This window comes from Sphaeramia orbicularis, chromosome 17 (genome assembly GCF_902148855.1).
Source record: "Sphaeramia orbicularis chromosome 17, fSphaOr1.1, whole genome shotgun sequence".
Classification (NCBI taxonomy): Eukaryota; Metazoa; Chordata; class Actinopteri; order Kurtiformes; family Apogonidae; genus Sphaeramia; species Sphaeramia orbicularis.
The window spans coordinates 2,460,161-2,474,241 of NC_043973.1; the positions used below are offsets into that span (position 1 = coordinate 2,460,161).

At 36.7% G+C, this 14,081-nt stretch overlaps 1 protein-coding gene across 1 annotated transcript; it reads right to left on the minus strand.

Annotated features, from left to right (window-relative positions):
* Positions 1–1,264: 1,264 nt before the first annotated feature.
* On the minus strand, positions 1,265–7,445 carry LOC115436616 (zinc finger protein 16). The gene is made up of 2 exons (XM_030159513.1): positions 6,994–7,445; positions 1,265–2,779 (listed from the first exon to the last, which is right to left on the minus strand). Exons 1-2 carry the CDS (start codon positions 7,274–7,276, stop codon positions 1,860–1,862), a joined length of 1,203 nt encoding a protein of 400 aa, XP_030015373.1. The 5' UTR covers positions 7,277–7,445; the 3' UTR covers positions 1,265–1,859.
* Between the last annotated feature and the right edge of the window lie 6,636 nt (positions 7,446–14,081).

Here is a 14,081-nt window from a genome sequence, read left to right on the forward strand (position 1 = left end):
AGTTTTTGCACATACAGATGGACAGATGGACGGACGGATGACGAACTGATGACGATACCCTGCGGAGAGGACTGAGGGTAAAAACCAGACTACTATTAGCATCACAATCACAAAAAGGTCTTATGCAGAATATCCAAATAGAACACGCTGTTTACAGGACAGGGGTCAGTTTTACAATATTGCGTATTAAGACCAATCACAGAACATTAATGTGCAAGTAAATATATTCACCTTTTTTTGCACAAATTCATCTATTCATCAATTACTACTTTGACCATTAAACCTTTACTGAAGAAAAAGGTGTCGGAGCTTCTTAAATGTGAATATTTTCTGGTTTCTTTCCTTTTATTCCAGTAAAGTCAGTATCTGGGTGGTGGACTAGGGATGCACCAACTGGAAAATTCAGGCTGAAAATGAAGTTAATCGATAGCTCATGATAATACTTTCTGACTATTTTGTTTTTGTTATTTATTTGTGGTGGGAAAATCTTCATTTTCTATGTACAAATATGCACATATACAGTTTAGCTTAAGTGTTTTCAAGCCCTTCATTATCTATGAATGACTACAAATGTATTATTATCATTATTAAACATTTTTATGTAATACAGCATTAATATTGGTCACTTCCATCGGTGAAATGACACCTGCTGATTCTGATATTGCGTCTGTATTATGGAGCAAAAGGTATTAGAGAATTTCACCTTCAGTTTTGGGAAAGAGACATTTTTTAGTCAGAATAATTATCGAAAATGTAACTGACAGATTAACTGACAATCAAAATAATGTTTACCTTCACCAGGAGGTATTGTGATCACTTTGCTTTGTGTGTTTGTTTGTTAGCAACTTTACGGGAAAACTGTTCCAACCATCTTTACCAAATCGTCCCCACAGATAGGCCTAGGCCCTGGGACCAACCCATTACATTTTGGGCCAAGTAGGCCAAAGTTCAAGGTCACAGCGAGGTCACAAAATCTAGAATTTTCCTATCTGTCAACATTGAACATTTTTCGAAAATTCATAAAAAAAATTCAAAACGACTCCGATTAGCCTCCAATTTAATCCACCTGTAGTTTATAACAATATCTTGTGTCTGGCACAAAATTGTCCACATCCACTGTGGAATGTGGACTCTGTGGACGTTTACATTTAACACTGAAAATCCCATTTACCACACATTTAGAATTAGAACTCAACTAATATTGATTGGAATTGAATATAATTGGACAGACACATGACTGGTACCAAGCTTCAACTTTTTCTGTTGTATGGAACAACCTGGAAACTGTTGAATTTAAAAACAAATAGTCGATCCACACATGCACAGCATTCGGGGTGCTTGGCGGAGGTTTGCGTTCTCTGAACACTTGTTTTTGTTGCATCTGTAGTTAGTTGTGAATGGCGACCAGCTCTGCAGGAATAAACTTATACTACTACTAAACTTATTCTGAGGTAAGGATAACAATTCTCATTTTCACATGCTTATATTCTAATGAAAACATAATCCTGAATATTTTCCACCAGACCCCAACAAATCCCCTTCAATCATACGCACTGGAGCTTTAACAGAAAATGACAAGACTGAGTTGCTGCATGAGGGCCATTATCTGACATATAAATATCTGTGATTGGATGTCAGCTGGACGTTCCTACTGTTTATATAAAGTGGATGGATGAAACAGTTCCTAAGTAACAAATACAAATCTAGTATTTCAACCCAATCTGCTGCATGTTAGGGGTAAAAAATGTGCACAGTAAAATCAGTCAGCTACATTATTTGTCAGTCTTACCAAAATACAAAAGTATTTTGTCTGTTAATCTAGGCAGAGATGCTGGCGATAAAGTAAAAATCCTGTTGAATCAAACAGGATTTTGGGCTAAAACCTCTTTGTGAGTCCGTTGGTGAGTGCGAAGGTTACTCCTCTGAGAAAAGCACTTGCCACATGTATCACAAGTGTATGGTTTCTCTCCGGTGTGAATTCGCTGGTGGATCTCCAGATGGCTGACACGATCGAAGCTCTTCCCACAGAACGGGCAGATGAACCACTTCTCCTTGATGCGTCGACTCGCTACGCTTTTATGCAAGTCATTGTCATTAAACAGGAAGAATCTGCTGTCTGGGTTGAAAGCGGCTGTGTTTTTATTAGTCTGATGTTGTTTCTCTGACTGGAACCTTATGGCCACTCCTCTCTCTGGATGTATTGATTCTATAGGTTGACAGGGCTGCGCTTGACCGAACGTCCCAGGAGCCCTGGTTTTACTCGATGCACCTTGTAGCGTCCCACTGTCCCTCGTGAATCTGTCTGACTGGGCCGTTTCGCCTGCAGAATTATCGATGATGTCAAGGGCGTTCTGAATGAGCAGGATCTCCGAGTCCAGATTCTGTGGTAAGTTCTTGGGTTCGAAAAAGCAGTCGGAGTCGTCGGCTGTGTCGCTGTCTCCTACCGACACCAAAGACCACGGCTGGCTTTCTGGCTCCTCCCCCTCGGCGGCTGGGGGGTGGGTCAGGTCCATCTCGTGCTGATGACAGACTCCATCGTTGGCGCCGGGCTCAGAGTCCAGAACCTGCTCCACGATCTGGACGTCGTCCTCTTCCTCCAGCTTCACTATGAAGTCCTCGTCGTCGTCTCTGCTGTCGGCGTCACACTGATCTGGCTTCAGCGGCTCCTCTTGGTTCTCCTCCACAGGAACAGGCAGGGTTTGGTGACCAGCTGGGGCGTCGGCCTTTTCTCGGACGCTCGGCTCAGAAGACAGAGTCTGGACTGAGTTTATAACAGGCCCTGAAACGGAAAAACAACAAGGAGGTTTAAGACAAGTCTGTTGAAATCATTACCTTGGTAGACTAGGTCACTAATGTTTCACCAGCTGATAACGTCTGGTGTTTACAAATGATTTATGACATTTATACTGTTGCCTTTACTCTAACAGAGACATAAAGATCACAGTTCAATTGCAGCTTCTTCTTTTCCAACGCCTGAAGTGAATAAATTAACAGATTAATCAATTACCTGATTAGCTGCTTCCTGAGAAGTTTTCTATGTGACAGTAAACTAATACATTTTGGATCGATTAGGGCATCAACTAGTGACTATTTTAATAGTCGACAAGTCAGATAATGAACTACAAAGTCAGAATTCTGACTTTAATCTTAGAAATCTGACGTTTTTCTCAGAATAATAATAAAAAAATATTGGACCTTTTTTTTTTTTCCAGTGGCCCCAATCCTCTTCCGTAGGATCCAGATTTTTGAGTTGTTGGTTTTTTTGGGGGGGTTTAGGGTTTTTTTTAGTGATGGGTAAATGATACAGAGGCTTTGGAGCTTGTGTCACTCTTCCTGAAGCACAGTTATTTGAAACACTGTGTCAGAGCTTGCATCCAAACACCAGTGGCACGTGACTGATGACGTTTGAAGCTTTGAACGTCATCGCTGCATCACTTCATGCTCCATTGCTTCAAAACGTTTTGAAGCTTTTCATTGGCTCATAGTGTTTCAGTGGATTCTGAGCCAATGACAGCTTGACAGGTTTGACAGATTTGAGTGGTTTGGTGCCATACCAGGTATATAAGACGCATCGTTATTCTTCCAAAAAACAATGTTTCTGAGTTCAAACACTATGATCATTTGCAAAGTAGGAAGGATCTTTTATCCTATTATAGACTTTTAATACAGTTTTTAAATAAAGTTTAAAGCTTAAATAAACCCTTAACCAACATTTAACCCTTCATATCATTTAGATTTATTCTTTGGGTTAATCTGGAATGTGTTTTAGAGTATGGGTGAGAGCGTCTGCATATTATTATTTTTCTTCTTTTAATAAATATTTTAGTTCTACTTATGTGTAATGACAACGTAACCATTATTTGGTATGAATGAACAAAATACTTGAATGACTACGCAGTCTTTTCTGAACTTTTATTGCCGACATGGGATTGAAACAGTGTCAGTGCTTCAGTCATGCTCTTGAGAGGTTTCTATGGCTTCAGTTATCCACCAGATGTCACAATCACTGGAGCCTTGAAGCTTTGAATCTTTTTCAGCACAATTGTTAGGAAAGCCTCAGTGCTTCATGAGGCTTCACCTGCCCACCACGAGTTTTTGGTTTTTTTTTTACATTTTTCTGCTTCTCTTTGAAATCAAGACAGTTATCGCTTACTTGCTGATCTGGAAGATGAAGACCTAAGAGCCTATTTTCATTTGATTTCTAAATGAACCATGAGCGTTCCTGACCTCACCTGTGAACATAGTAACTTCAGATGTAGTTTTTATACTCACTGCTCAATCATTTTTCTATAAGACCTTCTGCTAATTTTTCCCCCAGAATTGACTTTATGTACACGCGGGGACACTCCATTTATAACAGAATGGTACAGATCGTGTGGTTTAAACTCCGGTAGACTAGAGGATTTTGCTAGATCCACAAACACATCAGGAGGGAGACGGGTCAGTAGCTAGCCCTGCTATCGCTAGCTGCTCCAAACAGCGTTCTTTCTGCCGTCCAGTAAGGTGAGTCACTTCGCAGGACAACTCCAAAACTTTATGTTCAGTGCTGGTAGACATAATCTGTCTCTCATTTGTTTGTTTGTTGTGTTGCTTTTGCCGTCCACCATGGCGCTGCACCCCTAGTCATGTGATTACTGTGACGTCAGTTCAAAGCTTGGAGAAATAAATAGAGAAAGACGATGCAAAAGGGGGAATTCTGAAGAGGTAAATATGACTATGAATAAAAAAATGCCAATAAATTAATAAGATGTCAGATGACAATAAAATATAGAAATAAATAAGAAAAGAGATAAAGAAAACAAAAATAGATAGCAACACAGAAATAAATGCAGGGATAAAAATTAAAGAAGAAAAAATATAAATAAGGACAAAATAGATAAATAAATGGTACGGAAATTAATTTATCAAGCCATTTTTATATTTCTGTATATATTTTTCAATATGGCAGGTTCGGTCCTCCATACAAATACATAGTTTTTTCTTATTTCATGTTGTAATGAACAAAGTTTGTTCTGATATAGGTAATTAATAGTGATGAATAACAGCAACTAATGCCCCCCATTTGTGCCTGAGCACCCCCCTCTCCAGCTTTCTCGTTCAAAACGTCCTCCAGCATTGTCCTATCGCCCCCAGTGAGAAACCCTATGATCAGTGAATTAACTAGAGGAAAACACCTGGTTTACTTTGAAAAGTTATAAATATAATGTCAATTTTTATTAGTAAGTTTTAATTTTTTATCAATTGCTAGAAATTTCAGATGACCCCATTTGAATTCCAGGCGACCCCACGTGCGGTCCCGACCCCAAGGTTGAAAATCACTGTTATATAGCCTAAATGTTGCCTAAAATTAACATTTCTTTGCAACATATTATAGCAAACTATTACACAATAAAAAATAAATTAATTTTAGCAAATAAAATGTCTCCGTTTTGAATGTCTGGAGTCACCTGAAATTTCTAATAATTTATAAAAAAAAAATTCATTAAAAATTAAAACTTACAAATAAAAATGTACATTATATAGTCTAAATGTTGTCTAAAATTATCATTTATTTGCAACATAGTATAGCAAACTATTACATGATCAAAAACAAATTAATTTCAGCCCAAAAAAAATGTCTGTTTTGAATGTCTGGGGTCACCAGAAATTTGTGATGTTAATGTGGGGTCACAAGCCAAAAAAGGTTGGAAACCACTGTAATAAGTGATGATAAATCACGTAGGGGAAAGACAAAAAATTATTAATTATTTGGAAGTTGTGACAAAAAATAGCTGTGGGTCTTGGAGGATTAAATTCATTCATTTGTTTGTTTATTTTGAGCATTTACAGAATACATGCAAATTCAAAATTCCAAAAATCATTCATCTATACTTGAAAAGGGAAGAAGAAAAACTGATTTAATCCCACCCCCATTCTCATCATCAAATAACTTAACATAATAACATTTTAAATACTCACTCCAGTCCTTTGACTTCAAGCCAGAACAATGAACAAAACAGGCCTATACCAAATTAGAATGAACTCATTTGACAGTATTTATATTGCATAACCAAAATGTGTGTGAAAAATAGAAACAAAGTACATTCCTGGTGGTGTTACCATGGTAACAGTTAACCGTCAACTTACATGATAATAATTACATACCAACAATGGTAAAAACAAAAAACTACAATAGCACTAATGGTAAACGCAGCACAAAGCAGCGATGGTAAGAACAATACCAGCTGGTAATGGACAACACATACCAACTAGATGAGGAACAACAAGCACACATGAACATTTAATGGGATGTCTGTTGTGACTGGTCAGTGTGTTCTTTTGTACTGCTGCTGTTGTAACCAAACAATTTCCTGCAAAGGATCAATAAAATATCTATCTATCTATAGAATATTGATGTAACATCAGTATTCAGACCCTCCATCTTTATACTGGGACCAGACCATAAATTTATACAACAGTTTAAATCGGTGGATATATTTTGGAATTGCTTGTGTTGGATGTCCAGACTGTTCCAAAGTTTCACTGCACATACAGACAAACAAAAACGTTTACGAGTGGTTCGAAATTTGGGTAATGCGAAATCTCCAAAGCCTCTCAAATTGTGAGTACTCTCCTGAATTGTGAAGGTTTTTTTTGTATATTACTTGGTAGTAATTTGTTGAATGCTTTAAATAAGATTATTGCTGTGTAATATTTTACAAGATCATGGATTTTTAATAGTTTTGAATGAATACAGAGATTATGAGTGTGTTCTAGAAATCCCACCTTATGTATAAATAGATGTAAAGTGTGCCCCAGTGTTAATACTTTTACTTAGATAAGGTTTGGAATGCAGGACTTTCTCTAGTACTCTGTGCAGTATGGGTATGTTTTGTGGCAAAGATACATTTAGTCGTCTAAAACATCCTAGAGCTCCCAGAGTTGAGTAAATTCCTGGGCTGGACAGTGGTGCTTCGTCAGTTTGTTTGTTGTCATGTCTGAGTGTATTCTTACCGTCGCCGGTGAGCGGCAGTACCTTCTTCTGAGGCTCCCTCTTGGAAGGAGCACCCGGGGACAGATTTGGAGTTTGAGCCTGAGACAGGACCGTCAGCCGTTCGTTTTCCATCAGCATTAACTTTCTGTTCAGAGCTTCAATCTCGCTCTCCCTCCGCCGCAGCTCGACCTGGACCAGTGCGAAGCCGTCCTCCCACAGTTTACTGATTTCCAACACGGCGGCTTTAGCTAGCATCTCCATGATGGAGGTTAACTTACTCTGGAAAGCCACACAGTTGGCCATGTCTCCGCCCGCTGGCTCTAGCGACGTGGCAGCGCTTAAATATACTTTATATGAGGGACAAAACTCACGACAGACACGGCCCCGACCTTTGACTTTACATTGCAGCCGCTGTTTCAGGTGAAAAACATGGAAATATAATACAATAGTAACAGGAAACTGTGGTGGTCACGTGACAGGGGAGTACGGTGCGCAAGGCGGATCAAACTTAATATATAGAAGAACGCTTCCACAATTACTTTATGTTGGATAAGAAGGATTATACAAAGTAGTATTAAGCCACATTGAGGATAAAAAAAAATACATCAGAAAATTCAAATTTCACAAGAACAAAGTCCAGTACTATGAGGACATGAAGACAGAATATTATGCAACAGCCTGAGTCCAGCAGCTGCTGTCTGTATTTAATCCTAGTTTAATTTAGTAACAGGCTGCAGTTTAGTTGCTATTCAAAGCTACATGAATCCCCTGTTTTTATTTTAATTCAGAAATTTCATACAGATAGAACTGCAAATTTTATTATATTGTTTTTTGTTTTTGTTTTTATAACTTAATTCTCCTACTATGACATTTTCTCAAATAACATGGCTTTGTTATTTTTCTACAACTGTTTTTTTCATCCAGTGTGGCCCACCCCTAATACTCTATATCAGGGGTGTCAAACTCCTTTTAGGTCAGGGGCCACATCCAGCCTAATATGGTATAAAGTGGGCCAGACCAGTAAAATAATATAAATAATAGGATAACTAGAAGCACTCGGAGAGCGCAGACCTCCGCCAAGGCTGATCAGTGGCCCCCCCCGTGGGCCCCCCCATGCCAAGGAGGTTATGTTTTTGCCAGGGTTTGTTTGTTTGTTTGTTTGTCTGTCTGTCTGTCTGTTTGTCTGTCCGTTAGTGTGCAACATAACTCAAAAAGTTATGGACAGATTTTGATGAAATTTTCAGGGTTTGTTGGAAATGGGCCCCCCCGTGGGCCCCCCCACCCCCGATCACCACCAAAATTTAATCATTTCTTCCTTATCCCATTTCCAGCAAACCCTGAAAATTTCATCCAAATCTGTCCATAACTTTTTGAGTTATGTTGCACACTAACGGACAGACAAACAAACAAACAGACAAACAAACAAACAAACCCTGGCAAAAACATAACCTCCTTGGTGGAGGTAATAACTTTTGAATGAAAAACAGTAAATTCCATAATGAAAATGTTTACATCTATGAATTGTACTCAAACATAACATGAACAAATATGAACAACCTGAAAATTCTTTAGGAAAAAAGTCCAATGTTAACAATATTACACCTTAGTTTATCATTTATATATGTGAATCACAACTTAGAGATCACAGTGGATCTACTAATACACAAAACATTAAATAACAGGGAGAATATTATTCAAATGTCACATACTTCTCGTAAGACATTTCAGAGATTCACATTTTTTGTTAAAGACTAGTCTGTAAATGTAAACATTTTTGTGTAATTGTACTGTTTTAAAACTAAAACAGAGAGACAAATGTACAGTTTTCATTATTTAATGGTTATTATGATAGTATTCTACTGGTCTGATCCACTTTAGACTGAATTGACCTAAAATGATTTTAACATCCTTGATAGTTTATATCTTCAGTGGGTTGCATGTTTGACACCTGTGCTCTATATACATACATTTTTGTTGAAATAGTATCATAAAATAACCAAGACGAAGGAAAAAAAAAAAAGAGTAAGAAGAATGTAATGGAAACGCTTGACAGCTATTGCACTTGTGTGTCATTTAAATCAATTAAAAAAGGTATATTTTCTTTGGTATTTCAGTTTCCTGACACTTTGTATTTTCACTTTGGGCCTGGGTGATAAAGCAATAATTAATGTGATATATATCTATATATATCTGTTATGGAAATATGTATTATGCATATTTAATTTTTTATTTGTCTTTAAGGTTTATTTTCATTTACATCGTCAGCTAAAACATTTGTTTCACTTGACTAATAATACATATATGAACGAGTACACAGCAAACGACATTTAAAATAGTTTTACATGCCAGATGATTAATGCAATGTTTTTGTTAAACTGCTTGACTTGAAGCTGAAGGTCCACACTTCAATCACATCGGTTCATTTCAGATCCACTGTGTTGGTGTGTAGAGGCACAATTACAAACTGGACCTGGCTGGATTAAGTTGGAAATAATTTATCTATCAAATCTTTTTATCTTTAAATATCTGCTAATGTGCTTAGATTCACACAGCGGTTTCTAGCCCAACACAGTTTGTAATTAATCCAGCCTTTGCAACAGTTAATTTTTATCTAAAGAAACTGTCATTTGAATATTACCCATGAATAGAGTTTCTTCAAATTAATGGGTGGTCTTGCATTTTCCATGTTCACCTCTTTATTTATTGTTCATATAAGATATAGAATATATTGAAAAACATGAAAGAAGTACAATTAGGATCAGGTAAGAGTTCATCCTGAACATGCCATTAGTTCATCTCAGGACTGACACATCGAGAAAAACAACCATACATTTTCATATGTTGCGTGACCGGCGACTCAACACATCAGAAACACAGAAACTCAACATAGACTTCTCCCTGAACCCCACACCCAAATTTCCCATCTACACCACTTCACCTCCTTCAAATTCCCAGGCACATACATCAGCAATACACTCAAATGGAAACCCCACGCTGACCAAATATACAAAAAAGGTCATAAAAGACTGTATTTCAGAACAGAACATTATCCTCCAGTTTTACACAGCCATAACTGAAGGCATACCCACCTCTTCAATAATTGTCTGGTACGCAAAGTTGGATTCTCACTCTGGCAAAAAACTACAGCATATAACTGACAAATCAGATAAAATCATTGGCCACCCCCTCCCACCCATAGATCCACTTTACCACAGACGTAAAACCCAATGAGTAATAATAATCACCTCTGACCCCATTAACCCTGCCCAATTTCATGTTTGGGTTTTTTTTTTTTTTTTTTTTAATTTGTTCTTGTTTTATTTACAGATGATGAGCTGTAGCATGCTGTACTGAAAGCAAATTCCACAAACTGGTTGTGATTCTGATTCAGTGTACCTGTTCCACATTGTGATAAACCAATCTTATAGTTTTGTATGAATGAAACAACTGCGTAAGGAAAATGATTTGGGTTGCTTGTTAATACAACAGAGATGAATAATTTTACTTTAATCTAATGTGCAGTATCTTAAATTAATACAAAGAATGATAGTGGATACTGATAGTTTTATCTTATCTTAGTTTGAGGACAGTGATTTGCTTCGATTGCTAAAATGCTGTGGTTGGACTGTACTATAAAGTGGGCCAGTATCATTGCAATATCTAGAAAAAAAGGTTTTCCTTAAAGGAGTGATATTTTGGTTTTTTTAAAATGGAATTCTTCATTTTCAAACATTTCCCTGTGGTCTCCATAAACTGTAAATGCTCTGCTTGGGTCTGAATTCTTCATTAATTCAACTCCACAGGTCCATCTTCAACCCTATTTCTCAGTAATGACACCAGAAAGGTCGTTTTGTGCATTGGCCCTTTAAATGCACATGACCCCGCCCCCTGCAGGTTGTTGACTGTGCTGCTCTGTCTCGTTCAGCCACATGTGTTTGTTAATCCAACCAACAACTGAACATTTTAGATAATCACCTCAAAGTTTGGAAATATTTTCAGTATGGACTACAACTGCTGCTGCTGACAAACAATTATGTCGTACTCAGAGAAATGTTCGTTGGACGTCTGGACCTTATATGTGCAAATGTTGTGACATAACTATTACTAAGTTATAGACGTGACAAATTAAGCAGGAATTAAAACAGGTTGTAGAAATCCACTCGATTTTTGCCAAAATGAATATAAAATACTTTTGCAGCACCTGGAGGGTTCAAATTCAGAGTGTATGAACTATTAGGGTCCAAATACACAAATAAATGAACCAAAGACTAATAAAAATGGGTTTAGCAAAATATGACCCCTTTAATAGTGCTTTTTGTAATTCTCTAGTTGTTTTGATGGACTGTTGTCAGTTCACTTAAAGAAATGAAGAGGAAATTATATAAAGTTGAAGATTTTAACCTCCTAAGACCCAGGAAATGTCAGCAAAATACCAGCTTTTTTTATTTTTATTATTATTATTAAATAAGTGTCTATATTGGAAACATTATGATGCAATAGTTTTTTCAGATGCAGTTTTTAAATTTTTTATGGAATGTCCTTTGTGGTGGACAGTTTTCTTTTCTTTTTTTGTATAAAGTTGTGAAACTCTTGTCCACAAATGTGGACAGAAAACCCAGAGCTGGGTCTTAGGAGGTTAAAAACTAAAAGATGGGCTTTTGAGAAATCATTACATATAACCTGCAAGTGAAACACATGAGCATTGGGGCTCATAGCCTGAGGGTCCTCTTTGATAATTTAGGACCATATGTGCATCAAACAATGACAGGTTTCCCCACACATACCACACAGTACAGATGGCAAAACTGTCTGATGCAGAAGTTCTCAGTTCGTCTCACTTTGGGAACCATGTTTGTCTGTGTTCCTTTGGTGACAACTCCTGGGTATAAAATTCAAAACAAGCCAATTTAGTTTTCAATAAGTTAAAATTGTAAACTAATCTTTGCATTAAGAGTTCAGAGAATTCAGAGTTTTGCAGGGTTACCCACCTGTAACATCGTGGGTATTGAGCAGGACGGTGTCGGAGGCACATGTCCAGGAACAGGACAATATTGGACAATTCTTCTTACCATTATGGTCAGTGACAGGAGGGCATTCAGAGAGAGACTGGTTCCACCCAAATTCACCTCAGAATAACATAGGAAGTTAAATCAGACTGTTTAATTCCTCCTCATAACCACATGATTATAATTACAACAATATTTCTGTACACTTATTTATGTATATTTATTTTATTTATCATATTCATAATATTTGTCTAGTACCTATTGCACAAACTGCTGTACTAATTTTCTTCTTGTGTTTTAATACAAGGTTTTAATATATATATATATATATATTAATAAATAAATAAATAAATATATACAGGGTGGGGAAGCAAAATTTACAATATTTTGAGGCAAGGATTGAAAGACAGTGTATGACCAATTAGTTTATTGAAAGTCATGAGAATTTATTTGCCACAAGAAAATGTACATAATAGAAAATGTTTTTATTCTATGTGTCCTCCTTCTTTCTCAATAACTGCCTTCACACGCTTCCTGAAACTTGCGCAAGTGTTCCTCAAATATTCGGGTGACAACTTCTCCCATTCTTCTTTAATAGTATCTTCCAGACTTTCTCCTAATAGTTTTGCTCATAGTCATTCTCTTCTTTCCATTATAAACAGTCTTTATGGACACTCCAACTATTTTTGAAATCTCCTTTGGTGTGACGAGTGCATTCAGCAAATCACACACTCTTTGACATTTGCTTTCCTGATTATTCATATGGGCAAAAGTTTCTGAAAAGGTATGGATAATAGTGTTAGGTATGATTATGACATCAGTATATGTTTGGGTTCAAAACAACTGACGTAGTGTCTGCTGAGAAAAAACAACTAAATGTTCATTGTAAATTTTGCTTCCCCACCCTGTACATATATATATATATATATATATATATATATATATATATATATATATATATATATATATATATATATATATATATATATACACACACACACGTATATGCATGATTACTGGCCTTTGTAATATTGTAATATTGTAATATTTGTAATATTGATCATTTCTTTCTTGCTACTTTTCCTTATACTTGCACAGAGCACCTGTAACACACAATAATTTCCTCTAGGATTAATAAAGTATTCTGTATCTGATTCATGGATCCATTGTCAAAATGCATGGACACTGTCCTGCTGTTTCTGATGAATATGAATAAAATGAATACACTGTATATTTATATACAAAAGAGGCGAGCCTACAAAATGCATGCTGTTGTTTAGAACCTAATTCAATTCAAAATTGTGTTTCAGTTTTGATGGCTTCGTGTTTCCTTTAGGCTTTCATCCTTTTTATCATACCTCCCCAAGAATTCCGGGTCACATCAGTGATTCAACATCATCCAACAAATACCAACATAAATTTAAGCTGTCACCGTTCAATCAAATACAGCTATGTCCCACCTACTGCACATTTTTCATGCTCATCTGTTAAAGTAACAGTCTGATGTAAACCATGTAAGCATCTGAAACATATTTGTTAACTTCACACTCCTAAACCCTTTCAGAACGAGTCCATAAAGCTGAGGAAACTTGGGTCTGAAGGAATCCATTAACACCTGTAGGTGGCACTGTGTTGCTATTTTTAAGCATAATGTCTGGTTTGTTTAGTTGTATCCACCAGAGGAGGCTGTGCATCCATTATTAGAGAAAAGGCCAAAGCCTGATGTTAAACCTTCAACTTGCAGAAAAACCTCTAATACCAAGTTTATCTGTGATGATATAGATGCATGTCTTTTTGAGTTGCCAACCATGAACATCCAGCTGTTTCTTAAACCCATATCAACAAGTACAACTAAACACAGGTCTATAAATACACTCAATTAATCATTGACAGAAGTTGCACTACTTTTATCCAGTTGCCATGTGTTAAAGTAGGCCTACTGAAGGAAAATAATAGGCCATTAAAGAAATACAAAAATACCACATTGGGAGCATTTCTTTGTAATCTGGCCTATTTTCCCCAGTTTTTTACCCATCAAAATGCTGTTATGACACATTAAACATCAGCTCCAAAAAATAAATAGATAAATAAAATAAGTGGCT